Below are 13829 nucleotides of genomic sequence, written 5' to 3'. Positions count from 1 at the left end.
CTATAAAATCCAGTGGGATCAGTTTTCACTTAGTGAGAGCCTAGATCCTGAACATTTGAAGTGTGAAGTGTGGAGGATTCAGAGTTCAGAGTTTAACAGCTATCTGAATCTTCTCTAGTTTTTCACTGAACCATTTTAAAGTAAAATGTAAAGTATTTTTGTTAATCAAACAAATACAATATTTTTAGACACATTTTAGTCTAAAAACTTGCTAAATCTTTCCCTGTTTTAAAATAATCAATCAGTCATTTTCAAGATGGATTTATATATTTTCTTCTATATAAGAACTATTATTTGCATAAACGATTGAATGCATCATTTAAGGACAGAATGTTTTATCTACTGTTTGACAATATGTCTGACCATCTCAGAAGTGTAGCTGAGGTGTTGTGTAGGATGTTTGTCGTGTGTTTGGGGGTGTGACAGGATTTGGGTGAGTGATGGTGAATGGATGAGGTGTAATGCATGCAGTGAATACTGTAGGAGCTGAATGATGTATTTCTCCTCTCTTTATCTGCGACCTCTTTACACACAATAATGCTGTGTGCCTTCTCTCCCCCCACTCTTGTGAGATGGTGTTTTGTTGTCTTTATCCTCACAGCTGGAGCATCTCTCTCTCTCTCTCTCTCTCTCTTTCTCTCTCTCTCTCTCTCCTCTGTTTAACCTAAACAACGCACCAGTTATTTCATTAACACAGTGGGGATTGTTTAGAGGGACGCAGGCAAGAGAAAGACAAATCGAAGCCTTGGAGGACAATGAAACATCTGGCCATGTTAATGCACTTCATCTCTGTTTGCATGTATATCCAATCTACACGCGCCTGAATACACGCAATCCTATAGGCTACTGTTAGTGCTTCACAATACAACTGCTTTCAGTGTTATGTGTGTGTGTGTGTGTGTGTGTGTGTGTTCTGAGAGTTTGATTTGAAAATGGAAGCCTAATGCAAACCCCACTGATTCAGTAATTATTCTGTACATAACGTAAAAGTATGTCGTGAGCCATTTTACTACACTTTTAGAAGAAAAAATGTTCTTCAAGGGTTGTTTTAGGGTTGATTGGATAATTAAGGGGTTTGGATTCCTAAACTCGTTCTACTGATAGGGAAACACTGTTGTAGGGTTCTACCTAGAACCTTAAAGGAACTCATAGACATTGTAGATTTTCCAAGAGTGCAGACAAAATGTTTGAAGTTAGAATGCAATTTTCACATCTGTTATGAGCAACGCCATTCAGAAAACTAACGTGAAATAATAACAGAAATAATACAAAACGTCTCTGATTATTAGTTTACAAACCCTTCATTCTATGCATTGCTGTTAATAGTGCAGACTGAGTGAGGCACACAGAGTGGGTTTGTTACTGACACTGAGCATGTGTCTCCCTGATGAGACACACACACACACACACTCTGATGCGATGGCGGCTCCGCCTCACATATTCATCTTTATCTCTCCCTCTTTCCCTTTTTCAACAGGTGTGCTTCCTCACAGCACTGTCACAGTTATCTCAGCCTGCATTCCAACCATTTACGAATGTGTGTGTGTGTGTGTGTGTGTGTGTCTGTGTAAACGTTTATAAGTGTAGGGGTAATAATAATAATAATAATAATAATAATAATAAAATAAGCATCCTTTTTCTTGTTCTTGTTCTTCTTGTTGTTATAAAAGCAATAATATAATAATAGAAGTAGGAGATTAACATTAATAAGTAGAAGAAAAAAAACTAAAATAATTTTATAGTCTCTACCAGACTTTACAAAAGGCTTTACAGAATAATTATAACAAATTACAAAAAAGAAAAGTTGTAATAAACATAGATTACAATACAAAATAAGAAAAGATATGATATATTTCTTTCTTAAGACATTATATTTCCTTTTCTTAAGACAAAAAATAGATTAACACACAGTGTTACTGAGAAAATAATATGTAATGAGCATAAATTAAAAATAATATATAAAAATCTAGCAGGTATATAGGCTTCGAATTATTCGGGGCAAGACCATTTAGAAACTATTTAACCATTTACAAACTAATAAAACAATTTTAAATTTTAAAATTCTCTAATTCTAAACTCAGTGTAACCCAGTGTTTTATTTTCATCTGCACAGACCGCAGAAATATGTATTACAATAGTGATGGTATTATGTTTTGCTAACGTTATTAATGTCCTGAAACTGAAAAAATGTATAAATATAAAAAATTAAATATAGATTGAGTTTAAAATATATTTAATTATCTTTTAAAGTCTCAAAATATCAATTAAAAACTCCTTCATTTATACTTCATTTATAATTTCCTTTTTTTTTATTTTTCAGCTTCTCACCTTCCCTATTTTATCGATTCCAGGACATTTAGTTCTTTATCTAGTTCCTATTTCACTCATGGAACATTTCCTAATCTCTTATATGATTACAAGGTGGCAGGTCTTATTTACTCAGTATCTGATGCATCATGTAATCACTGTGCACAGAAAGTACTTGATTTTATGGTGTAGGAATGGTATCACCAAATTTCATTATCAAGAACATACAAATGTGGAAGAATAAAACTCTACACTCCTTGGCCAAAAATGGCAAAATATGAAGCTTTTAATGGTCTTAACAACAAATCATTGGTCAGGAAATGAGCAAGAATTAAACAAATAGATAAAGGAAGTTAGTATGTGAGCTTTTCCCTTTGATTTCTTAAAATGTTTAAGTCTTGTGGCCCTTGATGAGCTGCATCAGGTGTGGCAGAGAACCAAATAATGACTAATCTTTAAAAACAATAATCCGAGAAGATATTTTTGGGAAATTTTGCACGCTCAGACATGTGTTAGTTTGAATTGTACATCAAACATTTTAATAATTATCATGATTTTACCTTTGCATACAAGAAGACTGTATTCACTGAAGTGAATTTCCCTGTTTCTAGCTTTTCCCCAAACAAACAGTTCACTGCAGCAAAAGTAATTGAGCAAATGGTGGCACAGGAGCTCTCAGGGTGCATTTGCCACCATTTGCTGGTTTCCTTTTGCTGCAGTGAACTGTTTGTTTGGGGAAAAGCTAGAAACAAGGAAATTCACTTATATAGTCTTCTTGTACACAAAGGTAAAATCATGCAATTGTTTCATCCTTGCTCATTTTCTGACCATTGATTTGTTGTTAAGACCATTAAAAGCTTAAAATTCCCCATTTTGGGCTTGGCCCATTTTTTTTCCCCTGGGAGTGTAAATAATGTAGCCAAATGTCTGTATCGATTAAATCTGAATATATGAAGTGTAGTGTTTTACTACTGCAGCAACAAGCTCTATTTCTTAGAGTTAATCAACATTCTTTTATTCATCTTCTGTGACACACACACACACACATCCATCTGCCCACTCATTCACCAGGAGTTGTCAGTCCACGCAGAAGCAAGAGGAAACTGGAAAACCTGGAGGAAACCCCGGTGACGTGGGAAAAACATGCACAGAAACTCCAGAGCTGTGATGCAGTTTCATTTATTTTACCTCTAAGAGGTTTTTGGAGTCAGTTATTTATTTATTTATTTATTTATTTATTATTATGATTTAAATTTTTATTTTAACTAGACAGTCTATTAATGACTTCTGAATAAACTTTTACACTGGAGTTCAAAATATGTGATGCAAACTCTTTCCCCTTAATGAAACACTTATACTCCTGTTCACCAGGAGGCGCTAAAGACTCTTAAATCCATAACAACACAAAGCAGAAGGAGTGAACATCCAAGATGGCGACGAGACGACCGGGTAATTACTATGGTTACCATAGATACGAACAAATACCATTTCGAAAGAGTTTATTTGTAGTAAAAAATAATGTTTGAATGTTTTTTTGAAGACGGGGTTATATTATTTGTTCCAGTGTTTCCTGTTATATTTATTCTGTACTCAATACTGAACGTTAAGTTTCTCATTTTTAGTAGGAAACTATTGCATAGCTAACGTTAGCTTTTTTTCAGTGTGCTATAAATGAATCAACAACAAAGCAGACACATCAGTATTTAGATTCAGTTAGCTTAGTTAGTTGTTTATTTATTTAAAAAATTTAGAAGGTAAAGCCAACATTGATCCTTTAAATACCCAACAGAAGTTTCCCTAAAGCCCAAAACAAATTAAAAACAGAAATAAAACTTTTTTTTTGTCATACAGATGTTGTCATCTTGCATACAGCTGTAAAGTGAAGGGGAAATATTAATATGTTTATTAGCAGGTTGGGGGAAAAAAACTGGACAAGGGATGGATTATCAGCAAATGTTTTGCAAAAAGTCTGATTATTCTTTTTTAAAAATTAATATTAGACTCAAGATACTATGGTTATAAATCTATTGTTTTTAGACTCTAGAGTTTCTATACAAGATTATTTCTAATCACCTTAAAAGATATGATTGATATGATCTGCTGTACATTTATTGTTTTTTTTTGTTTGTTTGTTTGTTTTTCATCATACAGTGTTTATTACACAAATTGGAAAAAAAAAACTGGAAAAAGAATGGGCAAATGTTTTGCAAAAAAATATGGTTATTCTGTTTTAAAAAGTGATATAGACTGCTGAGGTTGCTAAGGTTATAAATCTATTGTTTTCAGACTTTCCTATTGTCTTTAGCCTAGAAAAAAGATAAAAGACATGATTTCTATAAAAGATTATTTCTAATCTTGCCTAAAACCGCTCTAGATCGCCTGCAAATGGTGCAAAATGCAGCAGCCAGACTTTTGACTGTCACTAGGAAGCGTGTTTTTAAAGCTTTGCATGAGCTTGCTATACCATACATATGTGATCTCCTTAGTCTGTACACTGCCCCAAGATCTCTTCGCTCATCAAGTCAATTACTCCTTTCAGTACCACGTTCACGTTCCAAAACCAAGGGTGACTGTGCTTTCTCAGTGGCTGCTCCCAGGCTTTGGAATAGTCTCCCTTTTCATATAAGATCATCCTCCTCTATTGCTATGTTCAAATCCTCCTTGAAGACTCACTTTTATTCTCTCTCTTCTAATTCAGTCTGAGCCTTGCAAATGTCCATTTTTGTCTCTTGGTATTTTGTATTATTAAATATTTTTGTGTATAGATTTGCTTTATACAACTTGTACAGCACTTTGATTTCAACTTTAGTTGTTTTTAAATGTGCTTTATAAATGAATAAACTAAACTAATCTCCCTAAAAGATATGATTCCTATAAAAGATTATTTCTTAATCTCCCTAAAATATATGATTTCTAAATGATTATTTCTAATCTCCTTAAAAGATATGATTGATATGATTTCCTGTATATTTTCATGTTTTTTTGTTTTTTTTTTGTTCATCATACAGTTAATGACCTTTAGAAATAGCAAGACAGTTGCACATAAAGAGTCTGAAATAGCTGTAAAAGTCTGTTATAAACATTTACGAAACTTTCTCTCAAAGCCAGTAGGAACACTGGGATACACAGGGCTGCGTGAGGTTCCAGTAGTGTGACAAGAGCAAAATGTTTCAGCACAAATTCAGCAAACACACACACACGACAGTGCAGGTGACGGCATTTGCGGACACCTTTATCCAGAGCAGCTTATATTTATCTCATTTATAAAACTGAGTAGTTAAGGCCCTTGCTCACAGCTTGGCCGTGTTGGGATTTGAACCTACAACCTTCTGCTCTATAGTCCAACAACTTAACCACGTGCAATTGTATACCATCGTTAGTTTGTTGCCTAGTTAAGATCTGTGGAAGACATTCAGTAAGTCAGCAATGTAGATAGAATTGACTCAAGCCAGTTTTCCCTTTTAAAATCCTGTATGCACAATACTTATCACAATCCATACAACTAACTATAACAATTTTTAATTTCTGTCTCCATTTTATTGTCCTCAGACAGAACTGCCAGTGTTGTATCCTTTTTTATAATGCACCTAAATATTCTTCTGTTAGTTACGCTGGAACCATAACATAGAGGATATTAATGTAGTATTTGCAACATTAATATTTTGGGACAAAAGATATACAGAGGATCTTATTACGTAACAACATACTCACATAAACAGGGAATTTTTACGAGGTAAAATGTGTAATGTGTACCTTTAAAAACAAGCCTGATTTGTTAACCTTTCCTAAATATGCTATATTAATAAAATAAATAAAAGAAGTTATTTAGCCTTGACCTGAGACCTCAGCTTTCCTCTGTGCTTCTCCAAATTCTGCTCTACGCCTCTGCATTCTACAGCTTCTTCTACTTCCTTTCCAGCCTCTGTATGATCATCTACAAAAGTAAGTACATACATACCTGAATAAATAATTAGCAGCAGAAAAACATAATGAAAGAATGGGACAGCATTTGTTTAGAAGGTTGTACCACTCCTAGGTTTCTGTTTTGTGATTACACTCTTAGAGAAAGGGGTTCTTTAAGGGATTGTTGGATAATTAAGGGTTCTGAGGGATATTTAAGGTTCTACTTGGATCCATTTCTTAAATCAGGAAAAAGTGTTGTAGGGTCTGTTGTAGACGGACGACCGAAGCACCTTTAAGATTTTATGCATTCATAGAAAATATTTGCTGTGTTTGTTGATCCCCTGTGTTCTGCCACTCACCCCAAGCCTCATGCTACTTTGAATAAAAGCATTTACCAAATAAATGCACGTGAAACGTTGTGTGATGCAGGTCAGGTGCTAAGTTACCCTGACAGTTATTTGGCGCTAGATGTGTGCTTGCTCCTGCTGATGGCTGCTTTCGAGATCTTGAGAGTCTACTGGGGTAAGTTAGATCTGCCTAAGCTGCTCGACCTGATTAATTTATTTTATTTTAATTTATTTAATTTACCCATGGATGTTGTATTTTTTTCACTGTGTGTCTTATTAATTTATGGCTACACCTCTTTATATCTCACTCAGGAGTGAGAGGCAACCTGCAGGAGAGCGAGAGATATGTAGGTGCAAGTCTGCTCATCACAGGAGCCACACTTCTGCTCTCAGTGTACTTCCTGGTGTGGCAGTCATATGTGCTGAGAGCTGATGTCATCATTAACGCCATCCTGCTCTGTGTCTATGGCCTCTCTGCAGTTGCCGGCTTTGGAGCCCTTGCACGCTTCACCAGGTTAGACTTTAGGGGTCAGATGGTACAGCATTATACTTGACATTTAATGAGTATAGGGACAAAGACACAGCGACACAACTCCTGTGCTGCAGATAAGACCGGATTAACATGAATGACATCGTTTTAAGCAGGATGGTAAAATCTTGCCCTGTAGAGGCCACACATTTTTTATTTGGTGTACACGTGGAAGCTTGGAGGAGACGGTATTAATCAGAGACAATACTTATCTTGAGGACTGAATTTTATATTCCACATTGTTTATTGCAAAAAAAGGAACTCCAATTAGGTCTACTCCCAGTAAACTGTAACCATAACAGAAGATTGCTTGATCAGCACTCACGTGAACTCCTTCACTCAGGCTTAACTCTTTATGCCACTGTCAGTAGAAAATATGAGGCTATTTGTAGTTCACTGTACAAATAATAGGATGTGGTGTATCAAGTGCTGCTTCATAGGCTTGCAGCAACGTGCATGAAACCCATCAGTGAAAGCACCGTGTTCAGCACAGTCGAAATGTAATGAAGCCTTGAGGACTGTGTCAAATGTTCACTTTTACAGCTTCACACCCTCAATCCCTCCATAGCTCCATGCCTGAACAAGCTCCTGTGGCAAAAGTAAGAAAAGATACACAAGAAGAATCTGGCAACCTCAGAAGCATGAACTGCACATGGGTGAAATTAATGGGCTGGCCATGAACTCAGGTTAAGTCTGAATACAGAGAACTACCTACCTAGAATTGCCTACATAAATACTGACATAGCTTTTTTAATTTGCCAAATTAAGACGTTTTTTTTTAGAATGCATGACCTGTCACCATGCAGCCTTCAGTTTAACTGAAAAAGTGTTACAGAGTTGAGGCCTCAATGCTGATCTCACCATGCTCAGGTTTATTGAGACAGGTTTATAAATGAAGAATAGGGTTTATACAGTTCACTAATAAGTGCACACGATTTCCAGATGACAAACACAAAAGATCAGACATCAGTACTACTTGATAGTCTGATTTCTTTTTACACAGATTGCATCATTGCTCCTGCCCTTTCTATTTTTACCCATTGTTTATGGGGATGAATGAATTCAGCTTGTTTTCTAAGCTTTGGACTTTGGTGTAAATTATTTATATGCCAGTCATTCATGAGTCTTGACATTTTATCTGCAGCACAGCCCTGGTGTGGCAGATTCTTTGTCCTTATACGCATTAAATATGCTTTTGTGTTGGGCTTGACGCCATAGAACCACTCCCAACCAGCCGGACTGTGTTACACCTATAGCCTGTCTGCTGAAACTATATAAATTAAGGTTGAAGCTATATAAACTAAATATATATATATATATATATATATATATATATATATATATATATATATATATATATGTATGTATGTATGTATATATATTAGAATTCAATATAGGCATCAACATAGATATTCAAACTGGTACCCAATAACCAATATATGATTAGGTACACAACTGAAATGCAAAGACTCTTTTAAAGCAGAAGGATTAAATGCTAGAAATTCAAATTCACGGTGATTATTTCTCTATTTGCTATATTACAATATCAAATTTAAATGTATTGTTTCTATAGAAATAAATTAAAATTAATTATTTGGATGTCGTCAAAATTAGTTACAAATAAAAACTCTAAAAAACTGCTTAACTGATAAACATTCACCCCCCTTTCTTTTAACAATCTAAATTAGGACTAGTATTTAATTGTCTTGAGAACTATGTTAATTTCAAATCCACCTGTGTCCAGCTGTTTGGTTGCACAATAAAAGTCCTGATTTTGCTGTCATAAAGGCCAAGGAACTGCTTGTGAAGTTCCGAGATGAAGTTGTCAGGAAGAAAAAAGATTATAAAAAGAAGTGCAAAGCTTTGAACCTTTCTAAGAGCACTGTGAAATCCATTATAGCAAAGTGGAAAAAATATGGCATCCAGACACTACAAAGATCAGGTTATCCTTCCAAATTGAGCGCACAGGCAAGAAGGGCAATTGTCAGAGAAGTGTCCAAGAGGCCAGCTACAACACTGAAGGTGTTACAGAGCTCACTGGCTGAAATAGGAGAACCTGTACAGACCTCAACAATGTCATCAGCTCCTCACAGATCTAGCTTCTATGGGAGACTGGCCAGAAGGAAGACAGTTCTGAGAAAGGCTAACATAAAGGCATGCCTGGAGTTTGCTAGAAGGCATGTGACAAAATATGAGAACCTTTGGGAAAAAAAGCCCTTGTGAGCCATTTGATCTAAAAGAAAAGTGTTTTGTTTGGCACAGACCAAAGACAGCCCAACGCCCAGGTAACACCATTTCTACTATCAAGCACGGTGGTGGTAGCATCATGCTCTGGGGTTGCTTTTCAGCAGGAGGAACTGAAAAGCTTGGCAACATGGATGGAGACAAATACAAGCAAGTTCTTGAGGAGAACCTGGTCCAATCAGCCAGACATCTGTGACTAGGGAGAAAATTTAAATCCCAACAGGACAATAAGCCGAAGCACAGGGAAAAAAAAAAAACGATAAAGGAGCGGCTTAAAAAAGAAGGTTTGTGTTCTGGAGTGGCCGAGTCAAAGCCCAGACATAAATCCAATTGAAAATCTGTGGTATGACCTGAAAATTGCTGTCTATGAATGTTCTCCATGTAATTTGGAAGAGTTGGAGAAAGTTTGCATTGAGGAATGACAGAAAATGCCAAAATCAAAAAGCTTATATAGATAAAAGCTTATATAGATATCTGAGACAAAGCTGTAAGTATTGATTTTGGGGGGTGAATATTTATCATTTAAGCAGCGTTTAGATTTTTTTTTTTACTTTTAAATAATTCTGAGGACATCTAAATAATTTGTTTTATTTTATTTCTGTGGAGCGTCGCTTCAAAAGGAGTAGAAAAAAACCCATTCTAATGTACTTAAATAATATAGTATTAAAAACTAAGGAATTATTATATTACTGAAATCTATTGCCCAGTCCCATTCACAGGTATGTGATTCTACTGTTGAGCCACAGTTTGTGTAGTTTTTGCTTTATCAGGAAGTACTTGGACAATCATGTTGTGTTGCACTTACCTTATCTTGGATCGCTCGAGGACACTCAAGTCTAAAGAGGCCTAAGAGCTGTCAGTGCTTAAATATTCATGTGAATTTAAATGACGATGCTGCCAAAGCCAGCTTTTGCTGCTCTATCAGTCAGTGTTATCTGAGAAGTTGGATTCTTCACTGTGCTTGCTCCTCACACTCACACTTCATTCTCTCTGGGTTGATATCTTTCAAATATTTTTCTTTGGCCATGTCACAACCGAGTTCATCACAAAGGCAAGATAAAATATGGGAATAAAAGAAAATTATGAAAATCATGGCTCTCTAGTCCTGGTTTTGGCAAGCCCAATCCCATTAAATGATACAGGCCCAACCTTCTTACAGAAATCATCATTTCTAATCTCATGATTTGGATTGATGGATAAAAGCTGGTTAAGGTTCAGATCCTCATCACAGTATCTCGAATAGCCCCTTAACTCACAAATCTGATTTTGATAGCATGGTTAACTCCTCCTGGATGGCTGCATATAAATTCAGTTTTATATAGTTTAGTTGTTTAGGTGAAGATCGTTAACACAGCACAAAATTAAAATTTTTCTATTCAAAGCGGAGATTAGTACTTTTGTGAAAAACTGATTTGGGAAGTGTTACATAAAAGCGTAGATATTGATCTCACTATACCAGTTCTATGGCTTTGGACCAATCAGATCTGAGATTTGAGAATCTCACGGAGCCAGGATATTGAAGTCTCTGTGCTAAGCTAATTAGCTAGTAACTTATCTGATGTTAAGGATGAACAAAATGGTCTTTATCAGTATGGTATGTTTTAAGGTTTAGCTAGTCTTAAAAAAAAGCTGAAAACTTGATGATGATGGTACAAATCAAGATTCAAGATGCTGAGATCCCCCTTGTGTCTACCTGTGACACATGAGCTAATTTATTAGCAGTTAACTTGCCAGTTATCTAAGTGGGCTAGGGTATTGGAGCTTCGCAGTGCATGTCGAGAAGGCAGGGTGCTTTCTGATGAAGCTCAATATCAATGCTTGTGTTGTTTTCCTGTAATAATGTCTTCGATGGTGAATTGAAGCCTTGTTTATGGATGCATTCGGTTTTGGTGGAGATTTTCGAGTAGCCTTCTAGTTGTCAGAATACTCCATACAATTTGCATCACAGCATGGTACAACATCTGCACAGTGTCTGACCAGAAGGCACTACAGCGGGTAGTGAAAACTGCCCAACACATCATTGGAACACAGTTGCCCAACATTTCAGACATTTATCGAGAGCGTTGCTTGCGGAGAGTGAGAGGTATTATCAAGGACACCTCCCATCCCCACCATGGACTGATTGTGCGTCTCCCATCAGGAAAACGCTACAGAAGTCTGCGTTGTCGCACAAAAGACTCATGAACAGCTTTTTCACTACAGCTGTACTAATGCTGAACTCAGCTTGCAAATGTTAACTGCCAGGCTCCACCTAATAACTAAACATTAGCATTAGACACAACTGTTATCTGCAATTCTTTGCAAGTACTTGCACTTCACTGCACTATATGTCATTATTATTATTACTATTATTTATATCAGACTGTTATTTGCACATTATTGCTACGTGCACATCTGCATTTTTCATCCACTGTATGTATCCACTGCATCATATTGCATGCATCATGCTGCTTACCTCTACCTGTATTCTGTTTATCTCAAATAACTGCATAATTATTATTTATTCCACTTTTTCCTTTCCCTGTACACTGTTAACTTATTGCACCATAACCTTGTTACCTCACTGCTTATTTGGAGCAGTGTCATTTGCCAATAATATCTCCCAATAAGGTATATGTATGTAAACTTGCATTTTAATTGTTACTGCTGTTAATTAATGCTGAGATTAATTGCATGTTCCTTATAGATTTCACTCACCATCTTCTCACTTACATAAACACTTTGTCTGACAATGTACAAGTATATTCAGTCTCAATGTACAAGTATATTCAGTCTCAATCTCCGACACCACATTAACCCAAAAACCCAAAAAAAACATAGCAGTACACATTCAAGAATTCCTTTATTTGATATTGCTTATAACAGTTGGTATAATTGGCAGTTATACACGCAGTGCAGTGTTACATGCTACACAAGACTATATTCTTTTGACCTCTAGGAGCGTCTAGAGTGCAACTAAAGCTTTGAGAAAGGAACCATTTTACACCACATCTGGCTAGAATGCTTCAATGCTTTAAAAACCTGTATCTTGCCATTACTAGTGATAGGTCGTGTTAGTGTTGTAGTGTTAGGTAATGTTTGCATTAGTGTAAGTGTTAGTTAGCTAGTGGTGGTAGTTAGACTGGCAGGAAGACAATATGAGCATATTCATTTTTAGAGCAGAGATCATGCCACTTTTAATAAGGATAAAATGTGTAGAGATGCTCCTAGGGAATTTTTAGTTGTTTGGGCATTAAAAAAGTAAAAGAGTGTATTGTTGTACATAGATTATTTTAGCAGTTTGAAATTACATGTTCACTTGTTTGCTTGAACTGAAGATAATTAATTATTACCTTTTAAAGTTTTCTCGCTCTTTCTTTTATTTTTCAGCGTTTACTCATGACACACAAGGGTCTTGTCCTGATGGTATAAATCCACGTCTACAGCTGCACTTCACTTGACGTATGGACTACATGTTCCATAATGCATCAGTGCAGATCCTCTGTCTCAGCAAAAGCACTGGCTTGAAGTAGGATAAGAGAAATTAAAACTGACAAAATGCAGTTACCTACATTTTTCTACATTTTGCAACCACACTGAATAGGAAATAGACATTAACAAAATCAGTCTGGTTATTTGTATTTTTTGTAGAATTTTACAAATGTGGCAAGAGGTTAGGAAACGAATGTTGAAACAAACCACAGTACACATCAAGCTGTAATTGTAATAATATGGTTTATTGTTTAAGTGATTTCCTCCCATTTATTAGGACCTCTATACCTGCTGCATACATGTAAAAATATCAGGCTTGCACCTGTAATGGAACTACACCAGACTGACTACATACATATTGTAATGAGGAAATAATGCAGTCACACAGTGACACATGTTTTTGTTAAAAATCTATTATTTGATAAGGGTTTTTATATATATATTTTTTTTTTCTTATAAAAAATGTGTCTCAATTAAACGTGAGATTGAACGAATGAACCACTGCTTTCATAAACTTTTTCTTTACCAAGGGTGTCAATAATTCTGGAGCTGACTGCATGCACTACATCTATATTTAACACATTAGTATTTAAACATTTGCACTTTCAGATCTACAAGCTGGCCACCAAATGCAGGTCAAAACATCAATCTCTCATAAAGTTCTGTGTTTATAATCATGTATGTCATTTCTAAGCTATATTATTACATAGTTTTAGTACAGAAATGTTTTTACTAACATTTGAAGATGGAAGCATGTTGCCATTGTTCCATGTTGCCAAGGTATTTTATTATTTTAAGTTTGTCCAGTAGAGGGAGTGTGTCTATTTGAATTGAGATGAAGACATGTCTCTTGCAGCCTTACTCTTTATTCATGTTAGATGACAGGTCTCAAACACAAAAAAGATCTTTTTGCCAATGCCCCAGCCAACACCATTTCAATCTCTTAGTAGTTCACTGGTACATTTTAACTTTACAAGGATCAATTTGAGTTTACAATTAGATTAATCAGTTTTAAAGTTTATTGTGTA

The 13829-nt window shown here is 35.7% G+C and overlaps 1 protein-coding gene across 1 annotated transcript; it reads left to right on the top strand.

The window, feature by feature from the left end:
* Positions 1-3695: 3695 nt before the first annotated feature.
* On the top strand, positions 3696-12991 carry LOC113529792 (transmembrane protein 80). Its single transcript, XM_026919254.3, has 6 exons — positions 3696-3756; positions 5857-5873; positions 6156-6249; positions 6640-6732; positions 6870-7071; positions 12700-12991. Exons 1-6 carry the CDS (start codon positions 3738-3740, stop codon positions 12710-12712), a joined length of 438 nt encoding a protein of 145 aa, XP_026775055.1. The 5' UTR covers positions 3696-3737; the 3' UTR covers positions 12713-12991.
* Positions 12992-13829: the final 838 nt, after the last annotated feature.

The sequence above is a fragment of the Pangasianodon hypophthalmus genome, chromosome 9, assembly GCF_027358585.1.
Source record: "Pangasianodon hypophthalmus isolate fPanHyp1 chromosome 9, fPanHyp1.pri, whole genome shotgun sequence".
Classification (NCBI taxonomy): domain Eukaryota; kingdom Metazoa; phylum Chordata; class Actinopteri; order Siluriformes; family Pangasiidae; genus Pangasianodon; species Pangasianodon hypophthalmus.
Note: the sequence above shows the minus strand (reverse complement) of the source record. Positions and strands in the feature narration are given on the sequence as shown.

Coding starts and splice junctions, on each gene's coding strand:
- LOC113529792 (XM_026919254.3), top strand. Junction 6,250..6,639: donor CTGTATGATCATCTACAAAA/GTAAGTACATAC, acceptor TGTGTGATGCAG/GTCAGGTGCTAAGTTACCCT. Junction 6,733..6,869: donor GATCTTGAGAGTCTACTGGG/GTAAGTTAGATC, acceptor TATCTCACTCAG/GAGTGAGAGGCAACCTGCAG.